The sequence below is a fragment of the Podarcis pityusensis genome (genome assembly GCF_964106645.2).
Source record: "Podarcis pityusensis genome assembly, chromosome: 17".
Taxonomy (NCBI): domain Eukaryota; kingdom Metazoa; phylum Chordata; class Lepidosauria; order Squamata; family Lacertidae; genus Podarcis; species Podarcis pityusensis.
The window spans coordinates 20,387,226-20,412,320 of NC_138042.1; the positions used below are offsets into that span (position 1 = coordinate 20,387,226).

At 40.7% G+C, this 25,095-nt stretch overlaps 1 protein-coding gene and 1 long non-coding RNA gene across 3 annotated transcripts in view; one reads left to right on the forward strand and one right to left on the reverse strand.

The window, feature by feature from the left end:
- Positions 1-214: 214 nt before the first annotated feature.
- On the reverse strand, positions 215-4,854 carry LOC308466802. Of its 2 annotated transcripts, XR_013980958.1 has the most exons (3): positions 4,519-4,854; positions 2,310-2,440; positions 215-1,661 (listed from the first exon to the last, which is right to left on the reverse strand). It is a non-coding gene; the product is annotated as an uncharacterized lncRNA (long non-coding RNA). The 2 variants fall into 2 exon arrangements; XR_013980959.1 differs by lacking the exon at positions 215-1,661 and having other exon boundaries at positions 2,223-2,440.
- Positions 4,855-5,065: 211 nt separating this feature from the next.
- The window catches only part of UHRF2 (ubiquitin like with PHD and ring finger domains 2), a 47,766-nt gene continuing 27,736 nt past the window's right edge, over positions 5,066-25,095 (forward strand). Inside the window, exons 1-3 of the mRNA XM_080987790.1 lie at positions 5,066-5,569; positions 13,803-14,045; positions 19,199-19,461. Of these exons, the coding sequence (XP_080843916.1) occupies positions 5,417-5,569; positions 13,803-14,045; positions 19,199-19,461 (659 nt within the window). The 5' untranslated portion in view covers positions 5,066-5,416. The remainder of the gene's footprint in view (positions 5,570-13,802; positions 14,046-19,198; positions 19,462-25,095) is intronic.

Consider the following 25,095-nt stretch of genomic DNA (forward strand, 5'->3'; position numbering starts at 1 on the left):
ACAGCACAGGTTCAAAACCCACCAATTTATATCTTCACTGCCAACTTCTCTTTCTGCAAAAAAAGGGCAATTTTCATGTTTGGGATCATTAGGAAAGGGATCAAAACCAAAACTCCCAGTACAGAAATGCATAAACACAACTCTATGGTAGACCGCATTTGGAATACTGTATTAAGTTTTGTTTGCTGCACCTCAAAAGGTATATTGCAGAAATGGAAAAGATACAAAAAGACAATCAAAATTATCAGAGGGCTGGAGAAATACCGCTGTTGATGGAAAAAAGGTTAGAACATTTGGCGATATTTCATTTAGAATGAAGCCAAGTAAGAGGACATGATAGAGGTGTATAACATTAAAAATGGTGTGAAGAAGTTAGAGAGAAGTTTGCCTCCTGCCCTCAGAATATTAAAACCTGGGGCAGTGAATGAAGCTGAGATTCAGGACAGACAAACAGAAGTACTTCAAGCAACTCTTAGTTAAACTATGGAATCTTGGAACAAACTTAGATAGCTTTAAATCATTTGGCAAATTAAATGACCACTAGTTATTACAGCTATATACTACACCTCCTAGGTAAGAAGTAGCATACCACTGAATCTGGATTTAGACACATCAAATATGTTCAGGCATAAAAGCTGAAGCATTCATAAACAGAAAGAACTGCTACTGTGGTTCAATTCCACTCACTCCCATGCACTTCTACTCTACTGGGTCACATGAGCAAATGAACTAATTCATGGAATCAGGTTGGTTTTCTAGAGGGAGGAGCATTATAGTAGGATAGTTTTGGTTACAGTAGCTGCAGAACTACAACGATCCTTAAAACTGATTTATTTCTTTATTAATGAATTAATACATCTGCATGGCCACCCAGTCACCTGTTTCCTGGGCAACTCACAAAAACTGTAAGAATAAAATACAGTATTAAAAACACAATGCTAAACAATACAAGCAGCATTGAAACGTTTTTCTTCTGTCATATATGCAAAAAGAAAAAGTTGTTCAAAACATCTGGTCTTCACCTTGTGCCAAAAATAAATAAATATAGGGATGGTGTTACAGTATGCGAGCATCTCTAGCCTGTTTCATAATGGAAGCACAACTGCTGGGCAAGAGCTCTCTTCTTTGTTCAGAGGTGGGGAACCTTTTTCAGTCCCTCATGGGGTACCTTCCGAGGGCTGCATGCCATGGTACACAGGGCCAAAGATTACGCCAAGTAGTGTGACACAAAAGTCAAAGGTATCTACATATGTATGGACACACACATGCACACACACATCTCCCCATCAAGGCAAGTTGGAGGCATTAGTCTAGGTACTGAGAGCACCCACCACAGCATGACTTCTGGACTGAGTTTATTCACTCTCATGTAGCCTGTTTCTGCACCTCACTGATTTAGAACATTGCAGCCCTACCTGCATCTGCTTGGCATCATTTGCGTAGTGGGAAACCTCAGACCAGCTCTCCATCCAGATTACCTCTTCCCATGGTTTTAGATTGAAGTGTATTGCTACTAACTTTTACCGGAGGCTCATTTCGCCACCTTTTGTGGATGGATGTGTAATTGGGGGAAAGAAATATCATATTACAGGGTAGCAACATCTGTTTTCTTGTATTGTTTGGACTTTGCTTGCAGAATGTCTGCCATGCATGGAGTTGCTCTACCAGGCAACAAAAAAGATGGAAATGCCTAAGCAGTAGTAATGTTTTCTAGACCAAAACATTCATATTATCCTATATACTATATACTGTGTAGGCTTGATGGTCTGGGGAATGTGTCTCCTTTTTGAGTAACTGGTTTTGTGTATCTGTGTGAATATGGAAAGCAGTACAATGGTACCTCGGGTTACATATGCTTCAGGTTACATACGCTTCAGGTTACAGACTCCACTAACCCAGAAATAGTACCTCGGGTTAAGAACTTTGCTTCAGGATGAGAACAGAAATTGTGCTCCGGCAGTGCAGCAGCAGCTAGAGGCCCATTAGCTAAAGTGGTGCTTCAGGTTAAGAACAGTTTAAGGTTAAGAACGGACCTCCGGAACAAATTAAGTACTTAACCCAAGGTACCACTGTATAGCATAAAGATCCACAAAATATTTTTTATTACAGTTCTATCCTGCCTTGCCTTCCAAGGAGCTCAAGGAGGTGATGGGCTTTTTCTGACCTACATTTTATCCTTGCAACAACCCTGTTAGGTAGTTTCCTAACAAATACTCATGGAATTATTATTATTAATAATAATTTATTATTACAGTCAAAGACCAGTTCAAGAAAACTTTTTCTAGATGTGTAACATTACTTAGGCAGACCTTGCTTGTGCTGGGCAGGTTGCCATAAACTGGGAAATTAGAAAACAATCTTCTTCCTGAATATTGACTTTCTTCAAGCTTATTAGCTCTAGTGAAGCTGAACCTTGCTTCACACTGGATAAGAGTATAGTCTGTAATAAACAATAAGTTGTGTTATTCAATCTTAAAATGTAAAAGAAAAAGTTATAGACTTGATAAATAATGAAACTAGCTGCAAGACTCTAGAGTAAAAAAAACCAAGCATGGAAGGGAAAGAAGATGACCTGTAGATTTGCTGGAACTCAGGATTGAGAGGAAATGCTCTGCTGCTTCTAAATAAGTTTTTCAAAAATATATCAAATCCCTAGTCAAGTCGGATGCTTTGAAAATGCTCCACTGATTTTAAATGAGCTTTCCCAACAAATCTTGATACAGATGTAATACTAATTCTCAGCTGAGACTAATGGAAGATTACTATCACCTTCGACTTAATTTAGGATTTGGTGGAAATGTTCCAGTAAAACTAATGAAGGATTTGATTCACAACACATTATAGCTTTACATAAGTTATTTCCTATCCCTGATCCTCCTAAACTTCCTAAAAAGGGGAAAAATATACGTGCATATGCTTACTAGTGGGCTGAGCAACACTATCATGGCAGCGGTGAGAATAGCTCAGTTTCTATCCTGGGGCAAGAGGATGAACAAGAGTACTGTACTGTATCTACAAGATGTTGCATCTCACAACTGACTATATATTGCATATGGTATTTTGTATATTGCATTTTATTTATATATTGTAGTTTATTTTAGTATACCTTGTATTTTATTGTGTATATATTGTATTGTATTTTTATACATATTTATTACTATTTTAATTAAAAAATAAAAATACAGTATTAAAAATGAAGCAATAAAAATAAAAATCAATGCGAGTATTTAATGTGTTGGAGGAACCATTTCCCATCTTCAGCAAACCCACAGGCCACCTGAAACTTGCAGACTACAGGTGATCCATGCACCAGTTTGGCAACCCTGGGCTGCTAGAATGGACTTATAGCAACTGCTTTGGTTAAATTGCATTCATTTTGCGTTACAACTAATGGTGCAATGTGAAAAACTGACAGATCTATGAATTGGCAAGCACAAGGTGCATGCATGGGCATAGCCAGGGTTTATGTTGGTGGGAGTGGGCAGAACCTCAGCTAGTTAAGTATTTTATTGATTTACTTGATTTGGCTATGCCCTTGGGTGCATGTAATTAATATGTAGGTGGGATGAATTATTAAAAATCTTATAAATGTATTACCTATTCATTGCATTGGCATCCAAGGCTTGGGAGTAACCCTATTTAAAAATGCAAAGGATCCCTGGAGATGTGTTCCTTGGAGCCTATCACTGCACCTTAGAAAGTGATATTTGTAGTGCAAACTGTGCAGAAAGGTCGTGCGACATGGATTCTGCGGATCCATGTGGAAATTCAGAGGATCAATCCCCCCACCATATATTTTATACAGACGAGGCTGTCTGTGTAGATGCATTCAAGCTGTGGATTGTCTGTGGATTTGAGGGAACATGGGGGACCCCAACTGAATAAAAAAATAAAATAGAATAGTTTTCATAGTTCAAACCATGAACATGATGTGCCATTGGGTTCTATCGAAAAACCAGAGGTATGTTTTTGCTCTATAGGCATGAAGCGCTGGGTTCGTGATTATTGTGATGCAGACTTGCAGGCACTGAGGTGATTTGGTGGTGGTTTTGGTGCGCCATGCGGTGTCAGGATCCACAAGATCCTTTTTCTGTGCACCATGACAGCAGAAACATTAAATACCAGAGGCATGAACTATTATTATTTTTAAGCTGTGCAGCCTTGGGCACACGAGACCAGGGCTGGATTTAGGTTTGATGAGGCCCTAAGCTACTGAAGGTAAGGGGGCCCTTTATATGTCCATCTGTCCTTTGTCAACAAATTGTTGCTGTTTTTTGTGTTGAATATATGATATATGGTAGTTTATGGACCTAATAGGTATCTAAAGCCATGTTGCTGTAGGTATGTTTTATTTTTTTAATCTTATATTTTGGAAATGTACATCCTGTTTTTTTCCCCTTTAAAATTTTGGGGGAGCCTCAAGAAAGTGGGGCCCTAAGCTGTAGCTTGTTTAGCTTATATGTAAATCCGCCACTGCGTGAGACTGATTCTCGGCAAAACAACAACATGCAGATTCACCACGATCCGTTTTCGAGTGTTTCTCCTCACAGAAACGAGGAGGCTGCCGGGTTCCGTCTACCTAGGGCGGCAAGAAGAGGCCGCTCCCTCAGCTTCGGGAACCAGCCTTGACCGAACCCATCAGTTCAGCTTCCAAACAAAAACACGGACGCGGCTGTCGTTTCCCCCTCCCAAATCCGAAAAAAAGACGGCAAAACGTGTGGAGGAGGAAAATCTCGAGCGCCGCTTGCGAAGGCGACCCCAAACCGTCGCGCCCCTCAGCGCCCTGAGGTGAAGGCGAAAAGGGGGCGTGGCCTCGCCTCGCGAGTGGCGCGAACACGGACGGAGCCCGTCTCAAGCCCCGCCTCTCCGCTGCTGCCGTTGTTGTCTCTTTAAGGCCGGGAGGAGGAGGGGGGGTTGTTTTTTGTGTGTATGTGTGTGTGTGTGAGGGCGGGCGGTTGGAAAACGGCGGTTGCTGGTGGTCCGCGCGCGCTCGTCTCGCGAGATCCGCGTTGGCGCGCCGTGACCTCCATGTGAGAGCAGCGGCGCCTGGTAAACAGTCCTCGGGGTTAGGACATGGCTCCCGCCGCCGGCGCCCGTTAGTTCCACACGGTGGGGGAAGCCTTCCTTTGCTGGTCCCTCAGGGCAGCTCCTGACAGGGCCTTTTGCCGCCATTCCGAGTGCGGCTGCGGAAAGGGAGAAAGGAAGGGGCCGCGAGGGCGGCTGGCAGGGCGAGGAAAGAGGCGGCGAGGAAGGCCGGCGGCCGGCAGCTGAGGAGGCTGGCGGTGGTCCTCGGGGTCTGAGGGAAGGAGCTTCCCACCCCGCTGCCGCCCCCCGCTTCTCTCTCCGGTGCTCCGAGCCGGCGGGAAAAGCGCCTCCCGCCCCCCGCCCCTCTTTCGTCCTCCTCTGGGCGCGCGCCATGTGGATCCAGGTGCGCACCATCGACGGCGCGCAGACCCAGACCATCGACGACCTCAGCCGCCTCACCAAGATCGAGAGCCTGCGCGAGAAGATCGAGGAGAGCTTCCGCGTGAGCCCGGACAGGCAGCGCCTCTTCTACCGGGGCAAGCAGGTGAGGCGGCCGGGCGGGACACTCCCCCCTTCCCTGGGTTCTTGGAGGCGCGATGGGTGGTGCTTCGCCTTATTATTAAGGCAGCAGCTGTTGCATCCTCTCCTCTGGGCTTATTGTTTACCATCTTCCTCACACCTGAGGGGGTAAATGCAGGAAGCAGCCCGAGGGATGCCTTTGTGCGAAGGGCGGCGGCGGCGGCAATTTCATCCACCATCCCCTCCTCCTCCTCCTCGCTCTCGGTTTCCAACGGCGCTGCTCGCCAGGCTCCGCCTCTCTCTCTCTGCTTCGCTAGCGGAGTCTCTGCTCTCAAGGGGTGCGCGCAGGGGGCCCGGGATGCTACGGGGGAAGGGGAAGGATGAGGCCGGTTGCCTCTGCTGCACGACTTCCGGCGCTTCAACAGCCTCCAGAAACGCTCGTTGGCTCCCGCTCCGCTGCTATGCCCAGGGAAGTGGCACCTGGTCGAGGAAAGTTATGCTCAGTGCCATCTCTTCTCCCTCTCCCTCCCTTTCCACTTCCTCTTCTCCCCACCCCCTCCTTCCCATCCTTTTTTGTATAGGGGCACTAGCTACACCCCCCTTTAGTCGAAAGCCACGAGTATGGAACCGATGTGCCAACTGTTAATGAGATTCAGTTGCATAGGCATCATCTAATCGGAAGGAAGCCCCATCGAGTTCAGTGGGACTTGTTTCGGTTAAGTAGGCACAGGCTGCATCCTTAGAGTGATACATTTCCTTTGTTTTGGGAGTTTGTTTTTGTCAGTGTAGGGGCAGAGAGTTCTGAGGAAGTGCTTGAGTTCCTCGTACTCTCTAGGCACTTAAGGCTTTCATTGGAAGCTGGCTCTCTTTAAATATACAGCAAATTAACAAAGGTAGACAAGCCTGGGCTACCATGATGGGAAATGCAAAAGTGGTTGAAACAAATTCTGGAATACTGTATACATCGTTTTACCTCATTGGATCCAGTGTGGATAAATGCTGTAAAGCATAGCCCATCTGCATAACAGAGATTGAGTATGCAATCAGGTCATACAACTTCACTCCCTCTTCTAGAGAAGTTGTTACATTAGTCTTTTGGCACCTTTTTGTTATGGCATAAACTTTAATGGCCAGTGATCCAGAAAAACCTTTGCTGTGATAAACGGGTTAGTGTTTACGGTGCCATTTATTGTTGTAATTCATTCTTATAACTGCATGTTTTTCTTTTCCCTTAGCCCTTTCAGACTACAGTTACTGTGCTTTCTAGCCATTGTACCTTTAATGTTTTCTGGTTATGGCTAGGTAGCTCTGTGTTTCTGTTAATATATTGTGCTGGGATTTGGTTTGTCATAAATTCTGTAAAGCAAGAGTGTAATTGCCTCTCTGTTTTAGAACATGTTATGGCCGATCTAACGGACCTCAAAGGACCGATGAGATCAGAGATTCAAAGAGCGTTGTGCAAGATGCAGCAGAGGGTTCAAAACAAACAGATAACAATGAATAAGAAATGTAGGAGCACATTGGATGCCCCATAACAAAACTAATGCAGGATACTATAGAATGCTGCTGATACTGGTCTGGAAATAACTTAAATGCATAAAGCATGTAGTGATATAACACTGCTGAAGTGAAAACAAGTAAATTGTCTTTCAAGTGGCGTTGGAGAGCCTTAAAATTGATATTTGCAGGTTTGCCATAACATGATTTTTGAGAAATGTGTGAAAGATCACATTTGAAACTTGCTAGCTTTTTAGCATGCTTGCTCAGTCAATATGCTAAATGACTGTGCTACTGATCCTAAAGCTTAAAATCATGTAGGGAAGGAAGAATTTCTAGGTGACGGAAAGTGTTTTTCTTTCTTAGTTCAATATATTTTCATAAGACATGGGCAAACTCTTAACCTGAGAACTACATTTTCTTTCTGGTACATCTTTTGGAGTTGCATGCTGGTGGTGGGTCAAACACATGTTAATAACAACAACAGATTTATAAACCACTTTGTAGCTAAAGCTTGCAGTGTGCAGAAGGATAAGAAACACTGACTTAAGTCACTTGCATCTGGGAGCATGCTACTGTAAAAAATTAGGATTCCCCCCCTCACCATGCTATCGCTGTCTCTCTAGGCCAGGGGTCAGCAACCTTTTTCAGCCATGGGCCGGTCCACCATCCCTCAGACCATGTGGTGGGCCGGACTATATTTTGAAAAAAAAATATGAACGAATTCCTGTGCCCCACAAATAACCCAGAGATACATTTTAAATAAAAGGACACATTCTACTCATGTAAAAACACGCTGATTCCCAGACGGTCTGCGGGCTGGATTGAGAAGGCGATTGGGCTGCATCTGGCCCCCAGGCCTTAGGTTGCCTACCCCTGCTCTAGGCCACCCCTTACTGCAAGGATTTTGACTCTGTAACACCTGCAACCTCCCTGTTCACATAGTTCATCTTATTATCCCTCTGCTTCTCACTGGAATTTCTTGAGCGCTGCAGTACACTCCCCAGTGCTTCCAGACTCCACAGATGACTGAAGAGGAACATGATTTCTCTCTGGAATGCACAAAGGTGGTGCATATGTTGTGTTGAGCGCTGGCAAACAAGCAGTGGCAGGCAATAGTAGGAGGGGGTGAGACTGCATCAGTGAGCAGGTAGGCATAATTGAGGTTGGAAGGCCATTGGAGAGCCTTAAAATTGATACAGTTTTTGTGCTGCTGGCTTCCCATACCTGCTCTAGGAGATCACTTGGGTAGTGAAAAAACTGCACTTTACTAGTTTGCATAGGGTTCCACATATGTGTGATGAATCCATTGCTGGTTAATTGAAATGCAAGCCTTTCTTAAATAAACAAGGTACTGTTGGGAGATTGTTCTTCCCACCCTTGCCTAAGGATCAACAGATGGAAATTGAATGGATTTCTATTCTCCTTTCAGGAATGTTGAGGAAAGGAAGCATGCTTCCCCAATTTTTTGCTACAAAAATTTCTGCAAAGTACTTCAGGCCCAGTGAATATTTGCTGTATTCTTAATAATAATAGGTCCATCTTATTTGTAAGCTGCCCCTGATCTGTAGTGATCAGGAAATCTTTGTGCTCCCATAGCTGTGCAGCTGCACATTTTTCTCTTGTTTAATATACTTGCTTCTTTTCTGCACTATTCAGAAAGATTAGACTTGTCAATGAAGGGGAGGCATGCTGCTGTTTGTTATGAATTATCTTCCTTTCTGTCCTCTCGTTCTTCTAATTGAACTGGAAGTGCCCTTCGCTCTCAGGGTTCCTGGTAATCTTGAACGTATGCTATTTCAGAGGACTTTCCTCTGCACACACGTTGGGTGAGAGATCATTTGCTTCTTCCAGACTGAATCTGCAGGGGTATCTTTCCACATCTAGCATGCTGAGAGGTGTTGAGAGGGTTCTCTTTAAAAGGCCAACATGTTATTTAGGGGATGAAAAGATGGTTTCTTGAAATTTTGATATGAAGCCACGATTGAGCTTCAGGTATTTTTCTGTAGCACAGTGCTTGATACAAAACCATAACGAATTCCAGCACTGCGCTAAAAAAAAGGGAAGGGGTTGCATGGTGTTTTAGAGTATAAAATGCTGTGTGCCCCAAGGTAATTACAACTTAGACTTTTGGAACGAGAACATACAAGGGCTGAATATGAGCATATGCTGTTTTGTGTACTTGGTTCCCACTGCTGTTAAAGTGAGGACTAGTGTGGAAGAGAACCATTACTTTTTTACATGGAATACCAGGATGTGACTCATGAGTTACTCAAGTGTTACTCAAATGGTGTGGTCGTTGTCAAAATTGAAACAATGTTTAGATATACACATAAAAATGTGAAGTATGAATGAAACAAGGATGTGAGTCATATAGGAACCTAGAACCAGGAATTGTCATTGAATATATATACTGCACGAGAGTATAAATTCTGGTGCATTATGTATAGAACCTGGTACATAATGTATTTGAACCTGCTGCATGTGGGTCACCGTGTATTAACTACACCAGTAAAACCGCTATTGTCCTCCTTTACCAGAAAACATCTTGGTTTTTGGATGGGCTTTAAAGAGTCTGCAATTGGAGTTGGGTCAGAGAGATAGATTGGAGATGCTGCTGGTCTGTTGACCATCCTGTGGTCCAGCAGCATCCCTGATCAAGTTGGCCAAGTTGGTCTGCAGTATTTTGGGAGGACCCCAGGACTTCAGTAGCCTTGTAGAGGCTGCTGCTGTGCAGGCTCAAGGCTTTATTTATTTATTTATTTATTACGTTTATATACTGCCCTTCTTCACAAAATCTCAGGGAGGTTCACATAATAAAATACAAATTAAAAGTAAACAATTAAAACAAAAACAACAAAACAATATGCCTCAGTGTTAGAAACTCAGATATATAAGGTGGGTGCCAAATGGCTCCTTAAACTGAGATTACAGTCACCAAAATGGAAAGTCTTGTTGCCATTTTGGGGTAAGATGGCTCTAAAGTCTTATTTTTCAAATGATGGACTGCCTGATTCTCAGTTAAACATCTGGCTAGTTCAGATGACAACCTTGAGCTAGGCTATGAACTTTGAGAACTTAAAGAAGAAAAGTCATTTGATCTATGGACAGTCCACTTATATATGGGCCTAGTTCAGCCTCTTTTTTGTAATGGTGACTGCTCCTGCTCAGGTTGCACAGGAAAAGAATTTTGGTTACAGAATTCATTCCAACTATGCAGATAAAATGTAACTGATAGAATTCCACAGGATCTGGTATTAATCTGTGAAAACAGTCAAGACCCAAGGATCCTCAGGCATGCACCTCCTGATGGTGGAGATGTCAGGCGCCATACTGGTTGCATGTGGTTGATAACTAAGTGCAAAATGTGCCTGGTGTGTCTGGCGAATTTCAAACACCAGTTATAGTGCCTGAACCAAGATGGTAGGGCTGCTTTTGTTACACACTTTTTTTGCTCAGCTGAGTTGAATAAAGGTTTGGCAACATAAGTTCAGCATTTCCCTTGGTGTGCCCATAGCAGCAGCTTAAATTGTGGAAGTAGAGGTGGGGTTAAAGGAAGGACTGGACCTCTTTAACCCTTTCCACTTCCTCATCCAGCGGTAAGGAACCTGTGGCCCTCCAGGTGTTGTTGGACTCCCAACTCGGATCATCCCTGGCCATTGGATGCCAACAGCATATGGAGGGCCACAATTTACCCATCCGTGCCCTAGTATGTCAGACTCAGCAGGGGTTTATCTAGTCAGTATAGACACTATTTTCTCTCACTGGATAATTCTCAGGTTCAGGTGCAGTCCACCTTAGAACATGTGGCATTCTAGAAGCACAAGCCCAGCAGATGGGAGGCAACATATGTCTCAGTTCACCAGACTTACACTCTACCTCTTTTTTATTTGTCTCACTGGTGGTAGTGAAGATATAGGTCAGACTTTGCTGGGGACAGGATGCCTACCCCTCACCCCTGCCTCCTCATCTGCCTATTTGGGCTTCTTTGATGCAGCATGGATCTTGTCCTTTGGGTGTGCAGTCTTCCAGGCAAGAGGAGGGTGCATTTACAGAAATCTAGATGAATCCCTTAAAGCATCTTGGTCTTTTGCTGGCTTCCCACTAACTAGGATTTTTCTGACTGGTGACAATAACTAAATATTATGTTTGCGAAATTCTTGGCAAGTAATTTCCCTAGGATTGTACCTAATAATCATTGTACTATTTCCACTTCTCCCCCGCCCCCACTTCACATATGTTATGTCTCCTCACTCCTGAAACAAACGCCTATAATTAATACTGATCATGGTTTTATTTTGTTTCATCAATATTACTAGATATTGTATTATACCAGATTGTATTATATGTTCAAAAAACATAGTCCTCTGCACATGTACCTGTGGGTTCTTAGTCTCTTGTATAGTGTCACCCATCATTGTGAATATGAAAGTTTGGATAGTTTGTAGGCAATCCAAAGTTTCATATTCACAATGATGGGTGACACTGTACAAGAGACTAAGAACCCACAGGTACCTGGGTAGTCTTGGGCAAGCTAGTAATTTGTGCATTACATTCCTATGTCTACTTGGAAGTAAGTTCTAATGTATTCATTGTTTCTTATTCCCAGGATTCAGATTCCCATGCATAGTATGCAGAACATGCATAGGAGATAGATGCATGCACACACACGCACACACACACACACACACACACACACACGGCAATATATCACAAATCACAATGTGTGCAAGGGCTAGGCAATATCTGCTTTTTAACATCGTAATAATTCACCAGCTAAACACTGCAATGTTATCAGCAGCTAAACCTCACAATATCACCACCTAAACAATGTTATTACCAGCTAAACATTGCAATATACCACAATGTTGGAAATAAGGATGGAACTATACGGAGGCAAACAGGACAATGTTCTGGCAACTGCTACTACCTAGGGGTCTAAAATGGATAAATGACAATACTGCCAGTCATCGCACACTCAGTTTCATCAGCAGGCAAGCAGATACTGTGATATATTGATATATTGTGATGTTTAGCTGGTGATATATCACAATATTGAAAACCACTTATCGCCTACCCTCTCCTTCCCTCTTCCTCTCTCTCCCCCCCCCCCTCACAATCGACCACCTGAAAGAAGCTCATGGGCCTGAATTTTAGATCACTAACTTTTATAGTCAGTTAGATTTTTACTGTTTTAGAATGTTTTGCAGTAACATTTCATCCTCTGATTGTCTGTTAATTTTTAAACACCCCCTCTCCCGTTTTTCTAATTGAAAACATTCTTTTATTGCCCAGGAAACAAGTTGCTTCAACATTTTTTGAGAGATGCGAATTATTGTTGTTTCTTTACTGTCATGGTGCTTCATTGCAGTAAAGAACTTTAAAAGAGAAACTAAAATAAAGTGATTCCTAATTGTAGTAGAGCCTCTAGTCCTAGTGTCCTAATTTAGTAAATTTCTAGAAAAGCCAGATTAGCAGAAATTCCTAAACTTCAGCGATCTCTTAACCTGATTTGTTTTAATGTTAATTGATCCCTATGGAAAATATTTTTGCTTTGTTTAGGCACTTCTTTCCTCCAGTAAAATAAAAAACAAAACAAAACTTCTTGTTACATTTAAAAGAGTCTGGTCCAACTGTATTTTGGTAGAGAAGAGGAAGTGCATATAAAATGCATCTCTTGAATACTTTTTTATGGCAACACGCCTATTCTATTGTTTACAATTTTCTTGAGTAACCCATTATTTTAATGATTGTTTTGTACTACTTTTAATGTTTCTAATGCTTTAATATTGCTGTAAATCACCCTGTTATTTTTTTGAGAAAGCAGTATATACGTACCTTTATAAATAAATGTATTGGTGGTCCGCAGACTTTGAGCTACAGTTGTAAAAGGAGTTGAAAGACTTGAGACTGAGTTTGGGTGAGCAAAAGAAGATGGGCAAAGGGAACTATACTTGTACAGAAAGTGCTTTGAATCCTGGCCTATGTATTTGTGTAGGGAAACCCTTCCAGTAGCGATACATTGTCACACTTCTGGTTTTATTTTTCATATAAATTTGTTACATGTTCTCTAGGAATTATCTGTGTATTCCTCCAAACCAACAAGTATGGCCAGAATTAGTGGACCTGATATTTACACCATGAACAAGACTTAACTGCACATATATATATATCAATATCTGCAGGATTGTACTCTAAAGCGGAGGGACTGTAGGAAGAAAATATAAAGTTGAATACAAACCATCAAGTTTAAATTTGAAAAACATTGCTTTTTTAGATTTAAAAACTACAATGACATTAGGAAATGTGAATGATAAAACTAAACAATGAAAACACTTTTAATATATTCTTCTGGTCATAAATGTAGGGGTGTATAATGAGTTTCTGTTCTTAACGTAACCTTTTTATTACACAACATTGTTTTGTCATGAAACAGAAGGTAGCAGATCTTGACATATTTATATGTATAGCTTTTTGTTCAAAGTAGTTAAGCTTTTCATAAGTTAGTAATAATACTGTTCTAAAGACCAAATGAATAGTATGGTTTCAATCTGTAACTTCTCAGTATCAACTGGTCCTGATCCAATTATCAGTATAGTTTGATTTAGCTAGTGTGAAGTATTTATTTATTTATATTTATTTTATATCAGTCTATATCTATCTCCAGGTTATATATTGATGCAATTCTTTATATTTTAAGATACAAACTTTTGAAGTAACATCTGCTGATTGCTTTCCTCCCTGGGTTTTGTTTTGGATAGCTTGAAGATGGACACACCTTATTTGATTATAATGTGGGACTGAATGATATAGTTCAGCTTTTGATACGCTCAGAATCTGATGCTCCTGCTTCTCCATCAACGAATGAAGATGGAAATCCCAGTTCCTGTGGAGTTGTGAACTGTAAGAACAAAGCCAAGCAAGGAGCAAACAGTGGATCATCTAATCAGCCATCTACGTCAGCACGTTCGTTTCTTATTGATCCTGGCATTGGACGATACAAGGTATTTGTATTTTTGTAAATTTTGGACTGTATAATTGTACATATAAATTTTACTCTCATGACTATTGTGAAGTAAAAAATGTTAAGTAAAGTTTGAGGTTTGTATATTGGATTTCTGTCTAAATTTAGTTGCCCCTCTTTCCAGGGGGATAAATCCCCACCCCACCCCAAGCCATTTGAAGGAATCATCCTCTACTCCAGTGATGGCCAAACTTGGCCCTCCAGCTGTTTTGGGACTACAACTCCCATCATCCCTAACAGGATCAGTGGTCAGGGATGATGGGAATTGTAGTCCCAAAACAGCTGGAGGACCAAGTTTGTCCATCACTACTCTACTCCATACAAGTTAATGGTGAGAGTGAACAAGAGACTGTAGCCCTAAAAATAGCTGGTGGTGGGATAGCACTGCCCCTGGGACTCTAGGAGCAACAGTATCCTTGCTGGAGGAATAAGATTTCCTCCCCACTTTTGGAGTTGAACTGTTTATCTTCAATTTCCAGGGGCTGGTTTGACAGTTCAAATGGCTTCATGAGCCTGATGTGCACCATAGCTTTCCTGCCACTGGTCTACATGAAACTCCTCTGCTGTAAGCACAAATTCACTGTAATGGTTTTAGGAAATTTCAGATGTAATAAAGCCTAAAACTCAATGGATTCATTGAATCTAGAATTTATTTTCAAGTTATTTGATGGGATAAAACTTGGAAGTGCCCTCTTCCCTTAAAGTCATGAAAAAGCTGGTATCTAGGAATTTTGAAGCCATGGAAAATGTTCATTTTTCTAGGTTTTTTCCCTAGGCAAAATGATTTTTTGGGAAAATGGAAAAACATGCAGTACCTTTTTTAGTCCTCCTTTCATTTTTAGAAACATAAAACGTATTATGTATATCTTGGGTTGTCGTTCAATTATCATGTTTGATACCTTAAAATAGTGTTTATTCAGTCAATTCCAAATTGAATATCTACTTTTTAAATGTTTTATTACAAATGAAGCTAAGCTACTGAACTGTAAGGAATTTAGCATCTCTTTCATTTTTCCAGTTTATGAGGAGCAGGCAGAAAACAATAAAAACAGGAGAAACCACCTGTCAGGGAGAGGCAAACGGGAAAAGATGAAAGGACAGAAACCAGCAGTTATAGAGAGCCTAAAGAGATTATCAGCAGCTTGTCGTCTGACGTAGAGGGGGAGGAGGATGAGCCTGGGACAATACACAGAGGAAGTAAGGGGAGGAGTTTTCGCAGACTTGCATGCTGGGTGCGGAAAAGGAGGAAGTAACATTAGAGGGAGCAACTGCGCACAAGGGGAAGGAGGTTAATGGAAACACTGGAGATGTACGTTTGAACTTTGTCAAATAAATCAATTGTTTGGAACTGGCTGGGAGCCCGGAGTCTTATCTATGGCCAGCTGGACAGCACTAAGCCTCTGACACCACCAACATTATAGTAAGAAAATTACTGTGTATTCTGAAAATTATCCTGAGTTGTGTTCAGCACTCAGGGAAGACTCATTGACATTAATGAATCTAAGTTATTCATATGTATTAATATCAGTGGGGCTACTCTGTGCAGGATGACTCTTGAATGGTACCCTATGTCTCCTTAAGTGCTCCCAAAGTGTCAAGTAGATATAAAGTATTTACTGTATTTTTCCATATAGAAGACTAGGGTTTTTTCCTAAAAAATAATGTCAAAAATTAGGGGCGTCTTATACTCTGGGCCATCTTCCCTCATTTTCTTAAATCTGAGTCCCCCAAAATAGGGGGCGTCTTATACATGGGGGCATATTATAGACAAAAAAATATGATATTTTCATAAGCAAGCTGTGAAAAAGGGGTGAGTAAACCAAGACTCAATGAATACTGCATGAAATTTAATCAGTCTTATTTTCTGAGTTACCAATATCAGTTTCTGTTTCTTCATATATATCATGGAGTTCCGTGTTATTCTGACAGGCTAATACCCCTCTTTAACATTTTTGATTGATTTTTTTTGTGATAATTTAGTGAACTTTACTGGCAGAATTATAGAGTCTTATTTTGGGGTGAAAAGCTTTGCCAGTCATTTGTGACTATGTTCCTGGTCTGGGTTCAGATTCTGTCCATTTTAAATATTTTTATTTTTATTTTTTAATGCTGAACAGCATTAGTTGTATACATTACATGTTTTTAAGTGTCCAAAAGACCTGGGATTAGCATATTTAGCATTTATTTTGTTTTCTTGGTACCACACTCCTGGAAGCAATGTGGAGCACAACAAAGGTGCTTTATAGTGTAACATTCTTTTTATATTATGACTGCACCTTATTTTTGATAATGTTATATCATTTCTCTTCTGTTTCAGAAGCATGCAAATTGAGTTTTCTTACACAATTTTACAGACTGTACTGCAAGTGAGCTTATGTACTGGTTTGATTGGGCTGAAAATGTACAAGCCTTTTCACATGCCTCATTTAATATTCAGTTACCATAGAAATTTGCTGATACTGAACTACATACTGCTGCAGCTGGAATTCAGGCTTTGTTAATCGTTCAGTTCCTGGGCGCCTGTTACCAGGGCTCACACGTTGAACGTAATGGCTCACCTAAGGCCATAAATATACTGAGAGCTATGCCAAAATAGCCCTGTTTTCTCCTTTAATTTGAGGTTCCGTGATCTAGTTTCTGGCTTGTGGGCTAGACCCACCCCTTAAGATCCCAACTCGCTCACTTACCTGTTTTTCTGTCCCTGCAACAGTGGGGTTAAGGAAACTGGACACTGGGACAGCTGTAACCATACTCAGAAGGAACATGGTACAGGAGCATACAGACATGGAAATTCTGTTCTTGGTGGTAGTGTGGCTTTAACAGGAAGCCACAAGACTGCTAATGAAAACATAGTTTAGCTATGTGTAGTTAAGTATTATTCTGCTGGGTTTGAGTCATTAAGACCTTTCATGGTCTTGATGCCTTCTCTGTCCTCTTGGATCAATAGTTCAGTTATCCTGTCAGCTTCCTCCTTTCTAGCAGTACTGCCTCCCTCAAGTTTTCCTCCAATCCTCTCCTTTCATCAACTTTGTTCCTCACTGGTTTTTTCTGTAGGCCTTTTGTTGAAGTGAGACTAAGCTTAAATCATGGGTACTTTATGGGCCCATAGGCTCATTTGGAAAACTAATAAAGCTTTGTGGGCACCAAAAGAACCCATTTCACAGAAGAAAAACTAGTGATGTGCAGACACCCAAAACAAATCAGTCAAAAAAGCAACCCTCTACCCGGAAAAGCAGGTATGCTCCAACCAAACAATAAAAAGTGTTGCTGTTGTCCCTCGCTTCCAAAAGAAGGGAGTCTTGCTGGGCACCAAGAGGATTGTCTGAGGGTGCCATGGTACCTGTGAGCATCAAGATGGGAACTCAAGGTTTAGACCACTCAATTTTCAAAATGACTGTTTCCTATTTCCCTCTTTAGAATAGTGAAGCAAAACTGTCTGATGAGTTGGTGGCTTTCAGTGTAGTGAAGGATCATATAAATAGATATGGGTTGGCCGTTTAAACTGTAGTTATAGTCTGTTTGATGTGCACAGCTAAATGTAACATTCCAGTTAATATGAAAAAAATAATGCTACTGTAGTTGCAGTAGATTTTATTTGCCAAAGCAGAGAGAAAACTAAATATACTTTAGTCAAGGGGTAAGCGCTGCCATCACCCCTGACCATTGAGCATACTGGCTAGGTAGTTGTATTCCAAAACATCTGAAAGGAAGCCATGTTGGCTACTCCTGATTTTGGCAGGTTCCCTTATGCAAGACAGAGGCAAGCTGCCATCTGCACTCCTCCATGGTGTCCTCCTGAACCAATTGGGAATTGGGGGCACTGTATTTCTGTACTTACAGTTCTACAGCGGTTACAGCTCTACCTAGGGGACAGAGTCCAGAGAGTAGCACTGGGAGAGTGCTTTTTGACTTCCTATTGGTTGCACTAAGGTGACGCTGGGCACTATTCTATATTCAGTTCTGTTTGCTGAATTTTATATAAATATAATTGGATATAAATATGTAAATAAGCAGTTAGATATAAATACATGCAAATGTGCAGTGGGTTGTGAGCATTGACATCATTAGGAAAAGTATAGGTGTTTTAGCAGATGAAATAAAATGTATCTTAAAGAATGTAGGTGATGTGTTCTTTTTCATTGGAGAGAGGAGAAGTTCTTGGCCATCGAGGAAAGTATGTTGGGCTTTTGTTTTTAGTGAAAAAAGGAAGAAGTGAAATAGTCCATAAAGTGCTGGGTTTTGTTGTTAAGGGCAGGAGGGATTGTGGTAGCTTTAAAAAGCATGTTAGTGGGAAACGCAGCCCTAAAGAATTGTAGGTGCATTAATTACACTAAGCATTTAAAAAACAAATAAATCACAAAATAGCATAGGCATGGAGGGAGTTGTTTTATGCATCAGCAGTGACCACAGAGTTACTGGTTGATTAATTCCTGTGGCCTTTTTCTTGCAACCATTGCTAACCCAATGCCCAAAGTATTGTAGTAAAAGTGCTAGTTTGGAGAAAAAACACATTTCCAAGAGCTAACACATTGAGTTCTGTGATGTGATTTTCACTCCTCAGAAGTGCTTCCTAGGAACAATACATTTGAATTCTGCACAACAAATGAATAACTGCATTTATTGTTTCATAAGAGATAATTTGGAAAGGTTAAGTTGTGTACTGTTAGAGTATATGCAAAAATAATAAGCACAAAATCACCTTTTCATTGGCAAAGCTGAATTATTTCATTGGAGGATGGTTTGTAAATGGATGAGCAAAGAACAGTTTTCAGAGTTAAAGGATTTCATTATTATTGTGGAGAAGGAAATGTCTAGAGAAAATGAAGAAAGCAGTAAAATACAGGAAAAGCAGGAATAAACAAAGGTTAGGAAGCTTCTGTAACCTTAGTGATTGTGAATAGTTATGTGAAGGAGAGAATAGTAATTTAAAACAAGAGCTGCTCTGTTCACATCTGTAGTTTATTTGTGTTGAAATGATTTTCTGACAAAATGTAGAATATTTTGTTTAGTTTTAAGAATGTGAAGGTAGAGTGAATTTAACTAATGCAGTTGCATTGTAGTTGGGGATCCACAGCATTATTAATTCTGTACTTTTTCGGCATAACATTCACTAAATGTCAAATTTATTTTTAGATAAATGAACTTGTGGATGCCCGAGATGTTACTATTGGATCCTGGTTTGAAGCTCATATACAAAATGTAACTCAAGCAACAAAAGGACATAAAAATGGAAAAGCACAAGGGAAGAGTGGCAGTAATTACAAAAGGACTAATGGAAACTTAAACCAAGATCACTCTAGAGAAAATGCAAATAATTTGGACAATGCACCTTCTACATCTTACTCAGATTATATGGACACTGATGAAGATACTGTTTATCATATCAAGTATGATGAGTAAGTGCTGCTGATATTATTATGAGGACACCATGTGCATTTATATGGTTGGTATAAGATAAGAATTTTCACAAGAAATTGAAATCCTTAAGAAAACAAGTTCACATTCCAAGTTCAAAAGAAACAGGATTTTACAAACCACAAAACATTTCTGTTTGATATAATGCATTTCCTGGGAGCAGCAGGATTTATTTTGGGAGTTTGGCTGAAATACTAACTGTAGTTCCTTTGAGAAACCCAGACTTTCGCAGGATGTGAATCCATAAATTAGCCTTGCAACAGTATTTTATAGTACTTTGTATATACAGTCAGAGCATAACTCTTAAAAAATTATCTGGAATTACTAAACAAAACTGAATAGGTTTACTATTAATAAGTGAAGAAATATATAGGAATACAGTTTTGTCAGTACATTATTTACTTAAACCCTGTTAGCTTTTCCTGTAGGAAGTATTTTGGAGAGACAGATGAGCTCACTGTTAACTGCTTATTGATGTGAAGAGCATAGTAATGGGGTCTCAACCCATCTTCCAGAGTAGGACAAACACCAAATCCCTTAGCCACAACTCACTAAATATACACACACAGACCTTTGGCCAACTGGAAGTATGTGTTTTAATTGGCACTCTGTGTGTGTGTGTGTGTGTGTGTGTGTGTGTGTGGGGTGGGGATATTTTGCTTCCACTCCTTGATCCCTGGTTATCCTGATTCAAAATGACTCAGTAACTGTGTGGCCTTGGTCATGTTTCTGTCAAAATCCAATGCACATCTTCAGCCTGAACAGGATCTGACTCCTGTAGATAAAAGGATATTGTTGTGAGATGATTAATTTGTTTCTTTTACATATTTTGCATGAAGGCATGTTTTGTGTTGTCAAGAGGGAGAAAGAAATATTTAATATATTACTGTTGTTGTTGTTGTTATTAAAGTTTGTATACTGCCCTTTATCTGTAGATCTCAGGGTGGTTCACAACATAAAATTACAATGTGTTACGGTTGTTGTGTTGTAAAAATACAAGCATATAATAATACAGTGGTACCTCGGGTTACATACGCTTCAGGTTACATACGCATCAGGTTACACACTCCGCTAACCTAGAAATAGTGCTTCAGGTTAAGAACTTTGCTTCAAGTTAAGAACAGAAATTGGGCTCCGGCGGCACGGCGGCAGCAGGAGGCCCCATTAGCTAAAGTGGTGCTTAAGGTATGAACAGTTTCAGGTTAAGTACGGACCTCCGGAACGAATTAAGTACTTAAGCCAAGGTACCACTGTATTCTAGTATTAGCAGTAGGTAGGGGACCTGCTGCCTGTGCTGAGATCTCAATTCGGTTGTTTTTAATCTTATATGGCCAGTGTTATCTTTCTGCAGTTAACCTAATACAGATGTTATAGGGTACCTAACAATATCAGCTATTTGTACGTTCATAATTGAAAATGAAATACTGGGCTCTTCATTTGATAATGAACATCGGCTTTAGTACAGTACTTTCTGTTTTGTAAGGGAGTAGGCCAAGATGCATGTGTGTAACTTGAGTCTAATTCATATTTCTTAATCGATTAAGGAAGTAGCATCGGAATAAACCCTTTGTGTGGACAAAGGGTCTATTCAGGTGCCACTTTCTTAAGCTGGTTAAGAAACTATTTTTTCAGGTATTGCCCGTGAAGTTCATCTTCAGATGGTACATTTTGCATAGACTGAATGGGCTGCTTTTGCACATCATGTCAAACCTTAGTTTAGTAAGATCTGCTCATGTAGGAACAAGTTCCTGTCTCCCTGATGGCTTGTTTTAACCCATCATTGTTAAGATTAATTTTGGTTATGCATCTGGATGATGTAATAAGTTGTTCTTAATCAAAAGTGGAAGTGAAATCTTGGCTGTGTGGAAAGAGGGGAGCTAATCAATCTCAGACTGCAGCTCATTCCTGCTCATGCGTAGTGCCGTAAACTGTGATTTGGCTTGATGTGCAGATGCAAGCCTAGTGTAGGTGAATATTTTATTTTTGTTGCTTGGGGCTCTTTTGCTTCAGTTTTCACTGAGCCTATAACATAACATATGTCTTATTTAAAATGCCACACTTGTAGAGTGAAAGTCCTTGTACTGGTTTGACATATTGCTTGATTTGCCTCTTTGAGGAGCACTGAGGGGATGCTTGTCTTGCTTGTACTTCATTAGGGCTTTGGGTATGGGGGGGTAGTGCTGGCACCTACTTTTGCTGATAACCCTGTGGATCCGTGAACCAAGATTGGTCCCTATTTCCATGCTGGGAACCGTGGACACAGATCAGACTCCTCCATTGCACTGTGTTTTGCACTGTTTTTGAAGGGTTCAGTTTTGAAGTGTTCCTCATAAGTGGCTTCCAAGTTGTTCGGAAACAGGTACTGAAAACACTCTTAGGTTTGCCAGCCTCTGATCCCCCGTGCCTCCAAGAAAAGGAAGTAGCACCATGCTGATTTATTGTCTTCACCTAACGATTAGGGATGGAGCCTTGGTTTCTAGCATTCCTGTGCTAAGTGCTTCTTAACTGGCTTCAGTGTTGGTTTAAGTTTTGTATGTGATTGCATGTGTGCTGTTACTAGTAGAATCTATTAGACAGGGTGGATTGGGTTGGACAATACGCAGCTTTCCATTAGCAGTGTCAAAAGCCAGAATAAACACAGCTCAGCTGTAATTGCTTACCTACCGTCTTCTTGAACTTACCTAAAAAACAAGGAAAAACAAAAACTGAGTCAAGAAGTTGTAAGAACTTAGTAAAATCTGACACTGCAAGTTCACTTTATTTTAGATAGCTTCTAAGTTTTCATGGCACTTTGTAAGTAGTTGTCTTATTCTCACAAATCTGATAAAGGGTGAAAAATTGTTTTTGGACAAGAATATTAATTGTGTGAATAATTGTCGCCTATGTGCTGTATGGGTTGCACAATCATCATTAACGGCACAAGTTGTATTTCTTCAGCAGCGACTGTAATTGCTAAGCGGAGCCATATTTCTCATAAGAATGACAGAGAGACTGGACTAAGAAGCTGTTTTGGTTCCTGTGATGCAATGCTGATAGTTACAGCTATCCTTATCTCTGTTGAAGGATCCTTGACAATCTCTTTCTAGCCATATTTCCATGATCTTTCTGGGCACAGACATGCTCACTTTCATGAGCCACAACTCTTGGTCATACTAGCATCTTAATAGCTCATACTCAACATTGTCAGACTGAACCTTGGAGCCTTCAGTGGAGCATGTTGTAGGGATCCCAATCCTACCTCTTTGTATGAAGATCGCTTTCATATGAAATAAGTGCAGAGAATGGCCCAATATCTGGGATTGAAATACACACTTCCTCAGGTGAATGTTACTAGCTATACTTTTAATAGCTAAAAATTCCTGAAACAAGCTCTTGTTCATTTCATAGTACTTGGAAAGCAGTTTTAGTGAAGGGGCTGCTGCTTTCGTTTTAACCACTTGGCTATCGACTCACTTGCTGAGGCATACCAACATGGAGGGAAGCTAGGTTTTCTGGATAGAAAATTAGTCTACAATTTTCTTATCTTTGTGAAGGCTAGGTACCAATGCTTTCAATGGGACAACCCCATGCTTTATCTTGATCACACTCCAGATGACAAGAAAAATCTGGCTCATGTGTTTCAGGCTGATGCACTTCACTTTACTAAGGAACAAACACTACATGTTACAATGATGATTGGGATTCAAAGGATGTGGTGAGTACTATTGCTGTTTGCCAATAAGCCAAGTCTTACTCTACTTCACTGCTTCCATAGAGTATGGCCAGCACAGAGCACCTGTCCCTTAGTGAAGTTTGTTTTAGTATCTAGAAGGATGGTAGCTTAGAAGGACTCAAGGGGGCCAAAATTACAGCTTGGTTTCTTGAAATCTCACCCCAGTCTACCTATTCATCTAATACCATTCATGGCATTGCTCTCTGGAAACTATCGTCTTCTATATCTTCTACTGGAGAATATGCACCATGAAATTCTACACTGATGCACTGCATCAGAATTATTGGTGCTCTCAACCAGAGTTTTCAGCTAGTACAAGGACAATTGGATGGCTATATAAATGAACCCTTTGGCTGCTGTTTCTCTTCACCTCACCATCTTGTTCAGCCTTCAGTAAACCCCCAACAGATATTGTCTGTACTCTCCCTGTATCCTCCCTCTTTAGGAAGAAGTTGATAAAGAGGAAAGTGGAGCAATTGAGGTTCAAGTATCTCAAAGTCATCTAAGCTCTACTTTTCTATACTTTAACATGCCAGAGAAGAACAGAAGACTTTGACAGAACCTTAAATTTTGTGGTGTCAACTTCTTTATAAGAAAGTCCCAAGAAATTCCAGATGATCCATGTTTGCATAAATTCTTCCCTGCCTCACAGATAGTTTGGATTTTGTGTATAGATCTAAATTTCTGTATTTCCGTTGAACGGCAACACACCTCCAGTTTGCAAACAGACCGGTTCCTTTTCAATACTGAGTTTTAGCTTTCAGCTTTCCCACCAAATCAAGGGTATATCCTAATTTATCACCCTCATTGTAGCTTACTGTGATTGTGGATGGATTATGGTCTTGAATTCTGCAAGCAATTGGTTTCCAGTAGGAAATTGTGCAACAATGAGGAACTACATTCCATAGTCACTTTGTTAACACAGGGAGAAAAATATCATTCATATCAAATCACTTTTTTTACATTCATGAAGGCTGCCATTGTACTTAGAGGCATTTGTGTAAATATACGTGGTGATTACTCAAAGAATCTACAGTGAAATTTCAGATTCAGTGGTGTAAGGCAGATATAATAAATCACTTATGTGATTTTAAATAATGATAATATAATATACAAAATAAAGTCAATAAAACAATGCGAAAAGTGTTCATCTGAAAGAAAAATAAAAAAATCACTGAAACCACAGAAAACACTCACTCCCTGAACACACGATGAATATCTACAGCCACCAAAGGCCCGATCATTCAATGCCCAAGAGAATAAAACTGTATTTTCCCTGATGTTAGAAAGATGACAAAGTAAGTATCAGTGAGGCTTTTCACAGTCAGGGCTACCACAGTAAAGGCAGGTTCTCCCCTTTCAACATCTGGAAGGGACACACAGAGAAGGGCCTTGTATGTTGTTCAACATCTGTGTAGGTTCACATGAAGGAAGGTAGTCCATGAGGTTTCAGAATCCTAAACCATGCAGTCTTTTATGGGTCAAAATCAGCACTTAGAATTCTGCTGGGGGGTGGGACTGGCAGTCTATGCAAGTGGGCTGGAGCTGAAGTTTTCTGTTTAGACCAGGAACCCCCAACCTTCGGCCCTCCAGATGTTTTGGACTACAATTCCCATCATCCCTGACCACTGGTCCTGTTAGCTAGGAATCATGGGAGTTGTAGGCGAAAACATCTGGAGGGCCGCAGGTTGGGGGTGCCTGGTTTAGACCATTAAGTCTAGTAAGTAGTCTAGCTGTCACATTCTGCATTCTTGGAATCCTCCCTACTCTCTCAAACGATCTCTTTCTCTTCCCAGGAATGTGATACAGCATTCTTATAGGCATAGACAAAACAGAAACCCAGCCAATCCCCATTAAGTCACTAGCCCGTATGAAGCAAACCCCACAGCCTCCTGTTCAGCAA